The following is a 17421-nucleotide window of genomic DNA, read 5'->3' on the forward strand; positions in this document are numbered from 1 at the left end:
AAACTCAAGTTTTTCAACTCATCTCCCAAGTTTTCCTCATGCTATAAGAAAAGAAAAGAAAAAAAAAAGACCAATTAGCTTTCTTTAATCTCTCTGAAAATAACTCGGCGATTTAACAATTAGCACACGGGCATATAATTACTCGCAGTAAACATGTGATTTAGGTGTATGTTGACTAGGCGCACATTGCGGGTTGGCGGGCTGGGGCCCCTCGTGCAGTTCCACCCCACACCTCAGGGGGAAGTCGCTACCCTTCCTTCGGCCCGCTTGGCGACCCGGCTCCCGTCTCTGTCAGACCCGACCAAGTGGCCAGGAAGTGGGGGAGGCCATAGCGACGGCGGCCCAGGCTTCCTCTGTTAAAACAAGGTTTGTCCCTTGTGATGCGCTAGTGGAAAGCACACTATAATTCTGTAAACCCCGGGCACTCTGACGGCTGCCCGGGCCTGGGTCCCGCGAGATCCCGCATTTTCTACCCCCGCGCCGGCGCAGAAAGGTGCGGTCCGGCCCGACCCGGAAGCTGCCGCGGCCGCCTAGTGCCGAGCTCGCCTCTCGCCTTGTGGGCTCCTGGCGCCCCGACTTCTGGGGCCCGCCGTGTCCTCCTTTCTTGGTCCCCTCTGGCCCATGGGTCTCCATGGCGACGGCGGGGGCCCGGCTTGGGGGGCAGGCAGCCCGAGTGGGGGCGCGGGGCGCTGGGGGCCTCTGCGGCGGCGTCGCCGTGTTCGCCGCTGTGGCCGCCGTGTTCACTCTCACGCTGCCCCCCTCGCTGCCAGGGGGCGACTCGGGTAATGTACTCTCAAGGTCGTCCCTCCTGCCCTCCCTGATTCTGACCGTTTCCACGAGATCTGGTCAGTTCGCCCACCCCATCCTCCCGCCGGGGCCCCCCGCAGGGTTTTGCGTTTCAAAACCAGTTTGTGTGTTTTCATTTCTGTAATTTTCCTGTAGTTCTGGTCTCTTGTAGTTTTCAGCCTTTCGAGACAGGGCTGGTTGCTTTCTCCTCATGGGACTTAACTGACCGCTCCACTTCTCCAGATCATCTTCCTAGCTTTCCATTCCTTTTTCGTCCACAGATACCAGTGTTACTTGCAGAGTCTTTGTCGTGTACCAGACAAAAGGGCTGACAGGAGCCGCGAGCAAGTTTCATGGAGAGTGTTGTAATGCGGGCAGAGACAATACACAAACTGTTGAATAAACACAACGTATTGGGAGAAGTTATTGGAGACAGTAAGAGGAAAATGTGATTGATAGTTGGGTAGGCAGTGGCTCTATCCGGATGGCTAGTCCGGAAAGGCCTCTAAGGAGGTGATACTTTAGTTGAAATCTGAACGTTGAAAAGCAACCAGCCTTGCAGACTATTTGCGGGAGAACACTTAAAAATAGTGGAAACCAGTTGCGGCTTAAAGCTGATTCTATCGAAAAGCGTGACTCGGGGCTATTTAAATCACATGAATAATCGTTGCGTATTTGGGATGAGATGCAGATGCAGGTTTTGTTTTGTTGTCAAACTGATCATCTAATACTGCCTAATAGTGATCAGTGATTTTGTCAGAATGGTGCTGAAACTTGGGGTAGTGAATCTATAGACTGAAAAAAACTGAACACCTTAGTTGCTGCATAACAGAATACCCCCAAATTGAGTGGCTTAAAACAACAAACGGTTATTCTCTCACATGTTCTGTTGATCAGGAATCTGGGTGCAGTTTAAGTGGGTGCTCTTATCCAGAACAAGTTTGTTGTCCTGGTGTGGGCTGGGGTGCAGTCAACTCAAAGGTTCAACCTAACAAGGATTAAATTCTAAACCTCATCCAGCTCTTTGATGTGGGGGTTTCACAGAGAGAGAGAGAGATGGCACCTCTGCCTACCGCTCCGTCATTTTGTAACCCAATCCTGGCAGTGGCAGACCACTGCCCTGTTTTATTCTTGGAAGTGAGTCAGTATGTCCAGCCCATACTCAGCGGCAGAGGGTTATCCAGTGAGAATATTGGAATTTGGGAGTTTTAGAGGCCGTCTTCAAGGCTGCCTACCACATTGAAAATCCCTGATGTTCCTTTTACACATCATTACCTTTATTTTTTCTTTCAGATCCTATTGAATAGGAGCAGTGTTTCATTAGTATAGTGGGGAATGGAGTTATTTTCAAGTTTTATACTAAATAATAGAAATAACTTTATAGTTGTGAGAGCTTTGATATTGGAGAGTATTACTTACAGGTTGAATAGTTCTGTACCTTTGAAAAAAAGCATTGATAGTTCTTGACTATGGTTGTTTGAGCCTGAAGGATGAGATTAGAATGAATAATAACAACACTTGTTGAGCACTTACTATGTGCCAGGCACTGTTCAAAGTGCTTTACATAGATTGCCATTTTAATTCTCCCAGCTGCTACCCTGTGAGGTAGGTACTCATTTATTTTATAGATGACAAAACTAAGGTTAAGCTCTGTCCAGAATCACACAAGTAGAAGATAGAGGTAGTCAAGAGGGAAAAAACCCAAGTAGATTGAATTTAGAGCGTGCTCTCTTAACTAGCCTATGCTCTAAATTCTTTTAAATCTATCATCATGTATTTAGTGATGAAGTCTATTTAAAATTTATGATTGTGTTACCAAGCTCATTTTGCTTTCTGTACAGCAGGCCAGTAAATCGGGAAAACAGTTGTTGGAGCAAGGAATAACCACTTTAATTGTAAAGCTAGCAGACTGAAAAGATGACAGACTAGCACCTCAAAAAAACAAAACAAAACAAAACCTTGGTACATATACAATGGAATACTACTCAGTCGTTAAAAATGAAGTAATGCCACTTGCAACAACATGGGTGGACCTAGAGATTGTCATACTGAGTGAAGTAAGTCAGAAGGAGAAATACTGAGTGGCATCCCTTGTATGTGGACTCTAAAAAGAAATGATACAAAGAACTTACTTAGAAAACAGAAACAGACTCACAAGCTTAGAGAAGGAACTTAGCGGTTTGCCAGGAGGAATGGATAGATAAGGAGTCTGGGATGGACAAGTACACACTGCTGTATTTAAAATGGATAACCGACAAAAACCTACTGTATAGCACATGGAACTCTGCTCAGTGTTATGGGGCAGCCTGAATGGGAGGGGAGTTTGGGGGAGAATGAATACATGTATACATATGGCTGAGTCCCTTTGCTGTTCACCTGAAAATATCACAACGTTGTTAATCCACTATACCAGGTTTCCCTGGCAGCTCAGCTGTAAAGACTCCACCTACAAATGCAGGAGATAAGGGTTTGACCCCTGAATTGGGAAGATCCCCTGGAGAAGCAAATGACAACCCACTCCAGTACTACCTGGGAAATCCTATGGACAGAAGAGCCTGGCAGGCCTCACAGTCCATGGCGTCACAAAAGAGTAGGACATGTCTTAGCAACTAAACCACCACCACCCCAATACAAAATAAAAAGGTGTTGTTGTTCAGTTACCTAGTCATGTCTGACTTTACGCCCATGGACTGCAGCATGCCAGGCCTCCCTGTCCCTCACCGTCTCCCTGAGTTTGCCCAGGTTCATGTTCATTGCATCGGTGATGCTGTCCAGCCATCTCATCCTCTCACTTCCTCTTCTGCCCTCAATCTTTCCCAGCATCAAGGACTTTTCCAGTGAGTCATCTGTTCATATCAGATGACCAAAATACTGGAGCTTCAGCATCAGTCCTTCCAGTGAATATTCAGGGTTGATCTTCCTTAAAATTGGTTTGATCTCCTTGCATCCAAGGGACTTTCAGGAGCCCTCTCTAGCGTCACAGTTTGAAGGCATCAGTTCTTTGGCGTTCTGCCCTCTTTACAGTCCAGCTCTCAACAACTGTACATGACCACTGGGAAGCCCATAGCCTTGACTATACGGACCTCTGTCAGCAGAGTAATGTCTCTGCTTTTCAATACACCGTCTAGGTTTATCATCGCTTAACTGTCAAGAAGCAATTGTCTTCTGATTTCATGGCTGCAATCACCATCTGCAGTGATTTTGGAGCCCAAGAAGAGAAAATCTGTCACTATTTCCACCATTTCCCCTTCCATTTGCCATGCAGTAATGGGCAGGTGCCATGATCTTAGGTTTTTTAATATTTAGTCTTAAGCTAGCTCTTTCACTCTCCTCCTTCACCCTCATCAAGAGGCTCTTTAGTTCTTCTTCACTTTCTGCCATTAGAGTGGTATCATCTGCATATCTGAGGTTGTTGATGTTTCTCCCACCTATCTTGATTGCAGCTTATAACTCATCCAGCCTCACATTTCTCATGATGTGCTCAGCGTGTAGGTTAAACAAACAGGGTGACAGCAGACAGCCCTGTCGTACTCCTTTCTTGATCTTGAACCAATCAGTTGTTCCATATAGGATTCTAACTGTTGCTTTTTGACCCGCATACAGGTTTCTCAGGAGACAGGTGAGATGGTCTGGTATTCCCATCTAAGAGTTTTCCACAGTTTGTCATGATCCATACAGTCAAAGGCTTTGGTGTAGTTGATGAAACAGATGTTTTTCTGAAATTCCCCTACTTTCTCTATAATCCAGTTAAGGTTAGCAACTTCATCTTCAGTTCCTCTTCCTTTTCTAAACCCAGTTTGGACATCTGGAAGTTCTTGGTTCACATAATGCTGAAGCCTAGCATGCAGGATTTTAAGCATGGCCTTATTAGTATGGGATATCAGTACAATTGTCCAATGGTTAGCACATTTTTTGTATCACCCTTCTTGGGAATTGGGATGAGAATTGACCTTTGCTAGTCCTATGGCTACTGCTGGGTCTTCCAGATTTGCTGATGTTGTTTAGTTGCTCAGTCATGTCTGACTCTTTGGGACCCCATGGACTACTGCACACCAGGTTTTCCTATCCTTTCCCCTATCCTTCCAGGACTTGCTCAAACTCATGTCCATTGAGTCGGTGATGCCATCCAACCATCTCATCCTCTGTCATCCCCTTCTCCTCTTGCCTTCAGTCTTTCCCAGCATCAGGGTCTTTTCTAATGAGTCAGCCCTTCGCATCAGGTGGCCAAAGTATTGGAGTTTCAGCTTCAGCATCAGTCCTTCCAATGAATATTCAGGACTGATTTCCTTTAGGATTGACTAGTTTGATCTTCTTCCAGTCTAAGGGACTGTCAAGAGTCTTCTCCAACACCACAGTTCAAAAGCATCAATTCTTCGGTGCTCAGCCTTCTTTATGGTCCAGCCCTCACATCCGTACGTGACTACTGGAAAAACCATAGCTTTGACTAGATGGATCTTTGTTGCCAAAGTAATGTCTCTGCTTTTTAATATGCTATCTAAGCTTGTCATAGCTTTTCTTCCAAGGAGCAAGTGTCCTTTAATTTCATGGCTGCAGTCAACATGTGCAGTGATTTTGGAGCCCAGAAAATAAAGTCTCACTGTTTCCATTGCTTCCCCATCTATTTGCCATGAAATGATGGGACCGGATGCCATGATCTTCACTTTTTTGAATGTTGAGTTTTAAGCCAGCTTTTTCGCTCTCCTCTTTCACCTTCATCAAGAGGCTCTTAAGTTCTTCACTTTTTGCCATAAGGGTGGTGTCATCTGCATATCTGAGGTTATTGATATTTGTCCCGGCAACCTTGATTCCAGCTTGTGCTTCATCTAGCCCAGGATTTTGCATGATGTACTCTGCATATAAGTTAAATCAGCAGGGTGACAAATTGCTGACATAATGAATGCAAAACCTGATGGCATCATCCTTTAGGGATTTGAATAGTTCTGCTGGAATTTCATCACATCCACTAGCTTTATTAGCAGCAGTGCTTCTTAAGGCCCTCTTGACTTTGTACTCCAGAATGTCTGGCTCTGGGTAACTAACCACACCATTATAGTAATCCAGTTCATTAAGATCTTTTTATACAGTTCTTCCATGTATTCTTTCCATCTCTTCTTGGTCTCTTCAGGGTCTATTAGGTCTCTACCATTTTTATCCTTTATTGTGCCCTTCTTTGGGTGGAATGCTTCCTTGATGTTTCCAATTTTCCTAAAGAGATCTCGTCTTTCCCCGTTTGTTATTTTCTTCTATTATTAAGCACTGTTCATTGAAGAAGGTCTTCTTGTCTCTCCTAGCTATTCTTTGGAACTCTGCATTTAATTGGACGTACTTTTCCCTCTCTCCCTTGCTTTCCGCTTCTCTTCCTTCTTCCACTATTTGTAAAGTCTCCTCAGATACCACTTTGCCTTCTTGCTTTTCTTTTTCTTTGGGATGGTTTTGTTCGCCACCTTCTATACAATATGTGGACTTCTGTTCTTAGTTCTCCAGGCACTCTGTTAACTAGATGTAGTCCCTTGAATCTATTCGTTACCTTTACTGCGAATTCATACGGGATTTGATTTAAGTCATACCTGACTGGCCTAGTGTTTTTCCCGGTTTTCTTTGTGCTGTGCTTAGTCGCTCAGTTGTGTCCACCTCTTGGCGACCCTATGGACTCTGTCCATGGGGATTCTCCAGGCAAGAATACTAGAGTGCCATGCCCTCCGCCAGGGGATCTTCCCACTCCAGGGATTGAACCCAGGTCTTCCACATTGCAGGCGGATTCTTTACCATCTGAGCCACTAGCGAATTTTCTATGAGAAATTGATGATCTGAGCCACAGTCAGCTCCAGGTCTTATTTTTGCTAACTGTATACAGCTTCTCCATCTTCGACTACAAAGAATGTAATCAATTTGATTTCAGTATTGACCATTTGGTGATGTCCATGTGTAAAGTAGTCTCTTGACTTGTTGAAAAAAGGTATATGCTATGACCAGTACATTCTCTTGGCAGAATTCAGTTAGCCTTTGCCCTGCTTCATTTTGTTTTCCAAGGCCAAACTTGACTGTTACTCCAGGTATATCTTGACTTTCTACTTTTGCATTCCAATCTCCAATGATGAATAGAACATCTTTTTTCGGTGTTAGTTTTAGGAGATCTACTAGGTCTTCATAGAACTGATAAGCTTCTTTGGCATCAGTGGTAGAGGCATAAACTTGGATTACTGTGATGTTGAATGGCTTGCCTTGGAAATGAACTGAAATCATTCTGTCATTTTTGAGGTTACACCTAAGTACTGTATAAGTACAATTTCATACTCTTTTGTTAATTATGAGGGCTACACCACCACCACCACCACCCCAATACAAAATAAAAAGTTTATATACACACACACACAAAACAACCTAAATTTGGATTCCTTTTATACAGAAGAGGGGGAGGGTCCACTGTGGTGCTGACCAGTAGCTAAGTGGGGCTGCTATATCTGGTGCCTGCCCCACACCATTACAATTGTTACTTTGTTTTCGTTAATAATGTCTTTTATTTTTTTCCCAAAAGAATAAAGTTATCTATTCACTTAGAGTTATCAGATTTTTTAGGTATTCTGATTTGTTTCATTTGACGCTGGATAGTAGTTGCTTCTAATATTTTTATGTTCATTTTTTTGAGAATGCTAAATAAACTTTTCCAATGTTGCCAGTAAAATTTGTAAATCACATCTTTGATAATTTTGCTTATGTGTTTAATGTACTGTTCTCTTTAGATTTCATGTTTATGAATTTTTTTTAACCAATAAACAGAATGCATCTCAAGACCAACATAAAGCATATACTCTTCTTCCTAATAAGTCTTAAATTATACTTCATGAATCCATCACATTGTGTGGCCTAGCCAAAACTACTTTTTGTACCACTTGATACACATTGTTGATTTATGGGCAAAAGCCTTCCTGGTCATTTAGAGGAAAGGTTGGGAATCTAGCCTTCACTTGTGTTTGTTATTCTTGGGAAAAATAAATTAGCTTATATGTATATTTATATATTTTTAACATACAGAGGGATCTGGGTTATGTAAAGGTGAAACATCTGCTAACTACTCTGAGTTTGCCACCCATTTTTGTCCCAGACAAAGCTGTGGTTCTCAAGCTTGAATATATTGATACTTGAGAATTGCCTGGAAAACATTGGCCCTGATTCCAGAGGGTGTCGTGTAAGGAGATTTAGGTTATGGTCAAGGAATCTTCACTTTTAAAAGGCATCCAGGTAATTCTGATACAGGTTATAGTAGGACTTATATTGGACAAATTGTGTTTAGTTGCTAAGTACTGTCCAACTCTGTTGAACCCCATGGACTATAGCCTGCCAGGCTCCTCTGCCCATGGGACTTCCCAGGCAAGAATACGGAGTGGGTTGCCATTTTCTTCTCCAGGGGATCTTCTTGGTCCAGGGATCAAACCCACATCTCCTGCATTGCAGGTGGACACGTTACCACTGACCCATCGAACCCTAGTGTAAAGGGTTGATTGAGGGAAAGCAAGGTGCCAGAAGGCTTTTTTTTTTTAATTATTTCTCTTTGTATCATGTTCAATTTTAAGAGTAGTGCTTCTCTTTAGCTTTTTATCAAGGGTACATAATAGACTTTGAACACTATCATCTTTTCTATTTAGATTTTAATTCACATACGAAAAGAGTTGGTGTTGGAGGTTTGTAACATTCAAGATTCATCTTTCTACCAACAACTCCCACAAAGAATAACAGTATATTGACTTTTCAATGGTAAAAAGAGAAAATAGGGCATTTTTCTTAATGTTAGATGTAATTCTAAATACATTTTTATTTGAGGAGAATCAATAGTGGCCTTGAAAATCTGAACTGAACTGTGCTTCATTGCACTTACAGAAATGTAAGAATCAGAAATTAATTAAAACCTTTTGGGACTGAACACATAAGAGCAAACCCATTTTGGAATATAAAATGATAAATACAGTTTTGGTAACAGTATCTGCAAAGGGAAGGTTATTTTAAGCATTTTAAAACCATGAATGATTTGTGTAAGATACAAAAAGGGCTTTTGTCTTCTAAGATGTTCTTGAATTTTTCTGGAAGACTTCAAAGATGTCCTTAAGCATGTGACTTAAGTGAGTAGTATCTGTCTTTCATGTCCTTGTGGGGCTTCTCTGAAGTGAGCAATTATCCCACCTGATGGGGATGTCTGAGTCTTTTTGTCATCTTCTATGTGCGGGACTCTTCTGGGTGGCACAGGAGGGAGAGGTGCCGATGTCTTCTTGACAGAACCCTAAAATGGATAACTTAGTGGAAAAGACAAATGAAAACAACTAACCAGAATAGAAAGCAATCTAAAGAAGTGCTAAATAGGTTCAGGCAGGTTCTATGAAGGAGGCAGAAGTGATTAATTCTAATGGGTGAAGCTGGGGAGGGGTATGTGTAAGGAAAGGTGTCAATGAGAAGGTAACAATTGAACCAGGCCTTGAAGGATTTAGGAGAGAATGCTGGGTGAGAAAGTGAGTGATAAGAGGTGCAAAAGAGGACCATTTCAGAGTAACAGTGGGGAGCCCAATCTGACAGAGGTGAGCCTAAGTTTCATGGACATAAGCCTTGGGAAAGGAACCAGAAGCCGTAGAGGGCTTAGGTGTCACAATGAGAAATCAACTTCATTCAGTGGGCAGAGAGCAGCCATTGAGAAATTTTAGACTAAGAAAACAATCTTGACCTCTGGCGGGGCGGGGGGTGGGGGTGGGGGTGGCAGTAATTAGTGATTTCAGTAGGGAGATGAATTGAAACAGAATATTGGTCAAAAGCTACTGCCATAGCCCAGGACAAGAGAAAAGGTCTAAAATATGATCAGGGTTCTAGAAATGAAGGACATTGATAGCCACTGAAGGATAGAAAATAGACATTAATATGATCAGGGTCTAGAAATGAAGGACATTGATAGCCACTGAAGGATAGAAAATAGACATTAATACATTTTCTGATAATTTTTAACTTTCATAAATCAGTTAATATTGATTGATTTCTTAAACTGTACAGTATTATGTATATAGGAATGAGTCAGAAATAGTCCCTGGATACTAAAAGGACTATCAAATAGGCACTGAATTACTACATCATAATTTTAGAAGTAATTGCTAATGTTGAGGAATTACAAAGAACTATGTAAATGACATGGTGATTTAATGGTTTGAAAAAAAATGTGCTGTGGTAATCAAAGCTTGCCAAAATAACCTGCAGTTAATAAGCATTTGGCAATTGTTTAAAAATATCCAGGGTAATGAATGTAGAGAAGGTATCTAAATGCCAGCTTAGGGCGGAAAGGCACATTTTATAGACTGTTCAAATCCAGCTTCTGCTCATTTTACATATAAGGTTGCATTTTTACAGGCAGTTTTGCACTAAATTCTTGAGGGATAACAGCGTTTTACACTAATGCTCTGTAAGAGTTTTTATATATTTGCAAGTGTAAACAACCTTCAGGACGGAAAGTAAGCTTTTTTAAAAAATTGAAGTATACTTGATTTACAATGTTGTGTTAGTTTCTGGTGTACAGAAAAGTAATTCAGTTATACATATTACATATTCTTCATTATAGGTTATTGCAAGATATTGGATATTATTCCCTCCTATAGTAGGAGCTTGTTTAAAATAAGCATTTTTAGAAACTAGAATTCACCTATATTTCCACTGACCAGTTATTAAAAACTGTCAAAGATAGTTTGTTCAATGAGACCTAAGGGAGAAAATACTCTGAGACTATTTCATGCTGTTAAATCTCTGCAGATTTACAGTTTTATCCAGTCAAATTAATGCAAAACCCCAATGCAAGCATTTGGATTTTGAAAACTTTGGAGGAGTGTCATTTTCTAATAGTAATTATTGGTTTTACATTATTTTTTCACAGGGGAACTGATCACAGCCGCACATGAGCTTGGAGTAAGTATTAGTTTTATTGTTTAATCAATGCTCTCATTAACAGTTTTAGGAATTAAGAAAGTTTAATTAAGCATGGAGTAAAGTAGATTAATTTATTTTCAAACCCCAGTTTTTAGTAACTTATAAGTACAGTACGTGACAATTTACTTTAAGTTTTAAATCCAATTAAACTAAATTATAAAGCAAAGCCTTTACTATATATACAGTAGCTGGCTTATTATCACCCCAAATTTTGTATAAGCTATGGAGAATAAAATAAATCGGGTTAACAGTTTTAATAAGTTTATTATTTAATAAACTTTATTATGGTGTATGATCCCTTTAGGCAAGACCTTAGGACTGTCAGCATGGTGGTAATCCGATAGCAGTGTGGTCTTTCAACTTTCTAACCAATGCGATATTTCAGAACCGGCTTTTTTTCAATAGCCTTTTAAATGACCCTAATGTACTGTGAACCCAGAGAACAAACTGCTTAAGAACTGACAATGAAATATGTCACCCCTTCTCTAGGTGACACACCATGTGATAGACGCTGCCAAATCCACTAAAGAAAATATTTATTTGTATTGGCACAAGAGGATTACAATAGAAAACCACTATTCAAACATTTAGTCATTGTCTCTTAATCTTTATACTTGCCTGGGAAAAGGGCTACTTTTCAGTGAAAGCCAGTGTGACTGTTCCTTTAAAACTAGATGGAAACCTCCTAACTGTTGCTAATTTTCCCTTAGGTTGCCCACCCTCCTGGCTACCCTTTGTTTACTCTGGTGGCTAAACTGGCAATTCTACTATTTCCTTTTGGTTCGGTTGCCTACCGAGTCAATCTGCTGTGTGGCTTATTTGGAGCAGCAGCTGCAGCTTTACTTTTTTTCACCGTTTTCAGGTAAAGTAGTTGATTAGTTAAAGTTAATTTTAACTAATTGGAGATGGAGCTTTCTTATGGCCCATGTACATACATGACAAAAAAAAAAAACCCCAAAAAACACCTTTTGTTGCTTAAATGGTTTTCCTAATCACTCATGTGATTTCACTTTCTCAATTTACAGTAATTTCATATGTGTTTGACCCTCAAATGATTACACAGTTGGTTCTGCTTCATACAGTGGAGAGAAAGTGTCACCAGTTCATTATCACAATTCTCTGTTTAGGCAGAATTAATAATGTTTGTCATTTTAGGAAGATGCAGATGGGCCAGTTTAACAGTATGAAGTTCTTCTTTTGGTAAATGGTAAATATTATTTAATTACTCACAGTATTGCTGATAGGCAGCTGCCTATCAGGTCCAGAGCTAATACCTAATTATATTGTATTTTAAATATGCACATGCATACATTTTGAAATGAGGCTATTAACTAAGGAAATCAATTTGGGAATGTAGTTTTAGTAAGGTTTCACTTTGTTACAGTATAGCTGTAGGGAAAACAAGCAAATGAGACACCACTTACTTCATAATGAAAGGCTTTCCTAGTTTGGAAGGCTACCCTACTTTTAAAAAAACAGGTCATTAGTTTAGGATTTGGTAATCTGTATTTGTCTTTGCTGTTTCTCGCTTTCAGTACTAACTCAGTCTAACCTACGCCTGAAAGGATTATAGTCAAAACTACAAATTATACTTTCTAAAAAGGAAAAACCAAGTTAAAACATTTCTTTCAAAAAGTATTGCAGATTTTATTATAAAAACAAATAATTTTGTATGTAAATATAGTATAATTTGAATAGAAAATTTCAAAAGTCCTTTTTGGAGACTGTTTTATTTACATTTGTCATATTACTGCCCTTTGACTAAATTCTTTCTAAATTCCCTTTGCTTGTTTGTAAGAAGGTAAAAGTTACTATGGCTAAAAATTACTATTAAATCTATTTGTGGAAAGTTTCAGATTCAAAATTGTAATTGTTGATCATTCCTAAACGTTTATCTGTATTATTTAATTTGTTTTTATTTCAGTCTTACAGGTTTTCAGTGATAGCCATATCTTTAAGTATTAAATGTTTAACATTTTTGTTTGGATTAATTAGTATTATGAATACTTTTTCTAAATGATTAGAGTAATTTTTATTAGAATTGTTCCTTCTGGTCTTATTTTATAATTAAGGCTGTATCATTATTTTCATTGAGAGAAAAACTATTTTAAATATCTAGAGTGAAATTTAGAACATACCAGTTCTGTATTAAATGTATGAATTACTAATTTTCATAAGATATTTAAGACAAAGCCATTTTTTTTTAAAAACTAATATTTGTTTTGCTAGTTCATTTGTATTTTAGATTATTTCTACAACATATACACATATTAAATGCTGTAGCTGTCTCTTAAAGCAAGTAAAGCTATTTGTTTTCTAAAACTTTTCCATGGTTTTTTGTTATATTAATTGTTGATGCCCTTCCACATAAAAACCACTGCAAAAATCATATATAAATTCTTTGTCTTTCCAGAATCCGAATAGTTTGGGACAGTAATTTTCCTTTGAGTTGTCTGCATTTTAAAATAGCTATAATTATTATGCTTGATTATAATGGGTTTTAGATCAGCACACAGACCTGTGACCATTTTATTTTAATATATGGTCTTAATGATAAATTCATATACTTACTGACATGTTTTAAAACAAAAACTCTTAATAGACTGGATATTTGCTTAGTTTTAGTAATCTAGTACTTTGGAAAAGTTACTTTCTTCTGAGATGTGTCCTAACAATATTATCTCTCATGTAATTTTAATATGAAAATACTTCATTATTTTGAATACAGATAATTGACAAGGTACACGTCCTTTGGGAACAACATAGTTCAAGTGGCAAATCTGTTTTGTCAAACAATGGCCGCCCTTCGGGAAAGAGCAAGCCATCTCTATGGTAATAGGACTAACAGTAGCCTATTGATCGAGTGGAAGAAGACATTATACAATGTCAGCTGGCTTGTTACAATTTCATTTGTCAAATGACCTGAACTTAACCTTTAAAACCTTCCTTCTGTGAATATAAACCCAACAGCAGGACGCGGTTTTTGTGCAGCCATTACAGTGACGGCTTTTTTCCAGTCCTAGCGTACAGTAAATGTATTCCTTCACAGGTTGACTCCTTCATCAGAACTCATTCAGAAGACATTTCACTACTTTATTTATCTACCGACCAAGTCATCATTCCATTTTCTTGTTGAATATTGAGGGGTTTTGATCCTGGAGACAGTTGTATTCTTTCTTTCCCCCATCACTTAAGAGAACATTACTGTACATGTAGGATTAGTGCTGACTGGTGTGCAGGAAATTAATTCTTTTAACAGGTTTAGGTTTTTTTCAGGTAATTGTTCACAGAGCATTCACTATATTTAGCTCTTGGGGTGGACATAAAGACCTTCTGTACCTTTTAAACAAAGATTGTATTTCAAAAGCAAATTTCTGTATAAATATGTTGATGTAAAAAGCTCCATTTTTTTCAGTAAACATGACTTGGATTGAAAGACCAGTTACTTCGTTGTTGCCAATTACTATGTAATTTTTGCTTTTCTTTCATCTTTCTTTTGCTTTTAAAAGCCTATAAGATGTCATTAACACTGCATTTTTTGTCAATCTTTCCTAATGGTTGGCAAGAATTCTTTTATATTTGCTGAGGTAGAAAGGATATGAGTAAAACAGTACATTGAAAGCTGTATGTGTCACTGTACTTTACTGAATTAAGAATAGTAAGATTGGGGCAGTTATTTCTGCATGTATTTATTTATGTATTGTCCCCTAAGGGGATATTTTAAAGCATGATTATGTTAAAGGAGTTTAATCTAATACATTTCATTTATAGGAAATAGTATTCATTTTATTAATGTGTACATCTGTGCATTTAAGACTCTGTACTACAGTTAAGTGATTTAGAGGAACTGGGATTTTTTTTTTTTCCTTTGAAGGCCAATGAAGTAAATGATTTTTTAGTTTGACAGAAGGGTATTTAAAAGTGTCATATTTGAAATTTGCAAATCCTATTAATACAAAAACGTAAAAGTTATAGGTCCTATAAATCACTAATACGAACATTGTTTAGCTTTGCTTAGTACATGAATTTCAAACTTATTTTCTAAAAACCTCAAACTAGATCCTATCGACATGTACTTAGTAAGGAAGGAGTACTGAACTCACTGTCATTAACATGCTTCCATTGTATATGTTCTGGTATCACTGGCAGAGAATGGACTCTGTTGATAGTATCATATAACAATCCTTTACTTGAGGGAAGCTTTAAATTGCTTATGATCTCAGATGAAAGCATCTCTAGTGTCCTATTTTTTTGATAAGTTCCAGGGCAGGGAATATGTTCTCAACAGGCTTGAGAGTCAGCATATCCTTTTCAAACTAGTATGGGCCAAATGGAACTGTAGCAGAACTCATTCAGCAACATTTGTTGTGCACTCATTTGAATTGAAAGTAAAATTTTTTTAGTTTTTATAATCAAATTCAGTGCTTATTTTAGAGAAAGGCAAAGTTACTCTTAAATAAAATTTTTTTTAATAAATTTTTTTCTTTTTCTAAAAGGCACTGTTTCAGGAAGCTTGCATTAAAAAACTTTATAACTCCATTAAGGTTTTACAGTAAGAAATCAGATCTCTTAATATCAAGCAGGTTCCCTAGAATATGTGAAGATTAATTATAATTAAAGGTATCTTGAAACTCTGCCTGCTTACTACAAAGAACTTACAGCAAATTTCAGTGATATTTAAATATCTCCTGGTAGATTGTTTTGTGCCAGTATTTTGTTTGTGCAATATTTTATTTTTTATAAGTTATGTAAACATTTCTAAACATTCTGCCACTACTAAAAATTAATTTGATTAAACTTTTGGAATAGGAACACTTGATTCTGAGCACTGTGTCTGCTATTCTTAGGGTTTCAGCTAAGATTCCATTCAATAAAGAATTGAAAATTAAAATGCCATACCTTAGAGTATGTAGAATCTCCTGCTTAAGAGACATTTGGATTTTCCAGCTCAAAGAGTATTTTAGATTATTGCCATAGAGAATAATGTGAAGCTCTTCCTAATTTCAGAGGTAACTATGCATAAGTAACAAATAGTCGCCAAGTTTTTGTACTTGAAGAAGAATGGAAAGTACTGGAGCATTAATTTCCTTTCAGGAGAATATCTGTCTTGATCCCTGGTTAATTGATCATATATTTCTCTCATACTTGTATTAAAATTGCATTGACTCAGACTGGCTAAGCATATTAAGAGCTCGGTTCATTTGCATTTTCTTATAAGTAGAAGGCCATATTAGGCTCAAATAGCAGCACTTCATTTTGAAGGAAAAAAGCAGGGCAAAAACTCTTTTTTAAGACTGTACAGTCTTTTCTGACAGCTAGTCAGAGTTAGAATTAGTTCAAGGAAATGTTAATAATGCACTGCCTGGCCTAATCCCTTTGATATCACCAGGTATCCTCCTGTTCATGGGTTAATTGCTTTAAAAGCAAAGGCAATATTCTGAGCGGTGGGCCGCTTCACCTTTTCACAGCTGTTACCATTGAGTGACAACTAAATCCCATGTGTAAGATGAGGAAGAGCTCAATCTCCAATTGGGAGAAAATTTATGTAAACCACAATCCCTTCAGAATGTGCGGAAGTCATAGACTTTCTTGATTTACTCTGCTTTTCCCAGAAAGCTCTATTGTTCACTTTCCTAAGTCCCATCAACCCTTTGTAGCAGAATATCACAGCGGCAGCAGATAGCTTGAAATATATAAATGCTATCATAGCTCTGATTAATAGCAGTGCTTATGAGTCAAGTCTGATAACAGTGCAGCTCTCCACTCAATTTCAGATACTGCTAATGGAATCTGTCTTCTCCAATTGTAATATGAGAAGGCCTAATTTGCCATGGAGCTTGGAGCTGTCACCAGTAGGGGATTGTGGGGTCAGATGGGAGCTGCCAGGTTTTTGCCCTGCAGCTTGTATCTCTCACTTTGAATAGAGCAGCCCCCTGCCTGCCAGTTAGCTGATAGGCCGCCGTGGGGTTTATGCCACTATATACAATAGAAAAGGGCTACATAGGCTGACTTTATAATTGTGAAGCTAGCTCATATTTCCACAGCTACTGTGCTGCATAATTTCTAATAAGTGGTTTTAACAAATGTCAGATTATGAAAAGTTTCCCCAATTACAAAAACTTATAAAACATTTAAATTGCTAAATCTGTTTCCTGCCGAGATTTTTGCCACTGGAACTAGTCATCTGTCATTATGGCTATAATAATAAATGTATACATTTCTTAAAGTTGCAAATAAAATGATAAATCATAACTCATAGATTTCCTGCTTTTCAAAGCCATAAAAAGTAGAAAACACTCAACAAATTGAAATATTACTATATACTTTATAACGTTGCATAATAAGACAACTTTGTTTAGTAAGTTGGTTAGTGTTTTTAGTGAAAATAGTTGAATATCCCCATTCTGTTGATCTTAGTTATTTGGATCTTTTAAGTTTACTTCACTTACCTTTAGAATCTTAACATTTTAAAAATTCTAAGTTTTCAGTTAAAAAGGACTTTGAGAATAATAATTCTGAACTATACCTTAACCAATTTCAGTTTTGCTACCAAATACAAAATATACTATCCAGATTGAGTAATAAGCTCATCCTGAGGCCTTGCATGGTTTTAAACATTTCAAGCAAAATTGATGAAAACCTGTAGTTTGGGAGTTATTTTAAGCTAGGTTGTACCTTAAGAGGATA

At 38.2% G+C, this 17421-nt stretch overlaps 1 protein-coding gene across 1 annotated transcript in view; it reads left to right on the forward strand.

The window, feature by feature from the left end:
• The first annotated feature begins 490 nt into the window (after window positions 1–490).
• Window positions 491–17421, forward strand: part of TMEM260 (transmembrane protein 260) — a 72092-nt gene continuing 55161 nt past the window's right edge. Inside the window, 4 exon segments of the mRNA XM_061428987.1 lie at window positions 491–654; window positions 656–782; window positions 10682–10713; window positions 11445–11596. Of these exon segments, the coding sequence (XP_061284971.1) occupies window positions 622–654; window positions 656–782; window positions 10682–10713; window positions 11445–11596 (344 nt within the window). The 5' untranslated portion in view covers window positions 491–621.

Source organism: Bos javanicus, chromosome 10 (assembly GCF_032452875.1).
Source record: "Bos javanicus breed banteng chromosome 10, ARS-OSU_banteng_1.0, whole genome shotgun sequence".
NCBI classification, from domain to species: domain Eukaryota; kingdom Metazoa; phylum Chordata; class Mammalia; order Artiodactyla; family Bovidae; genus Bos; species Bos javanicus.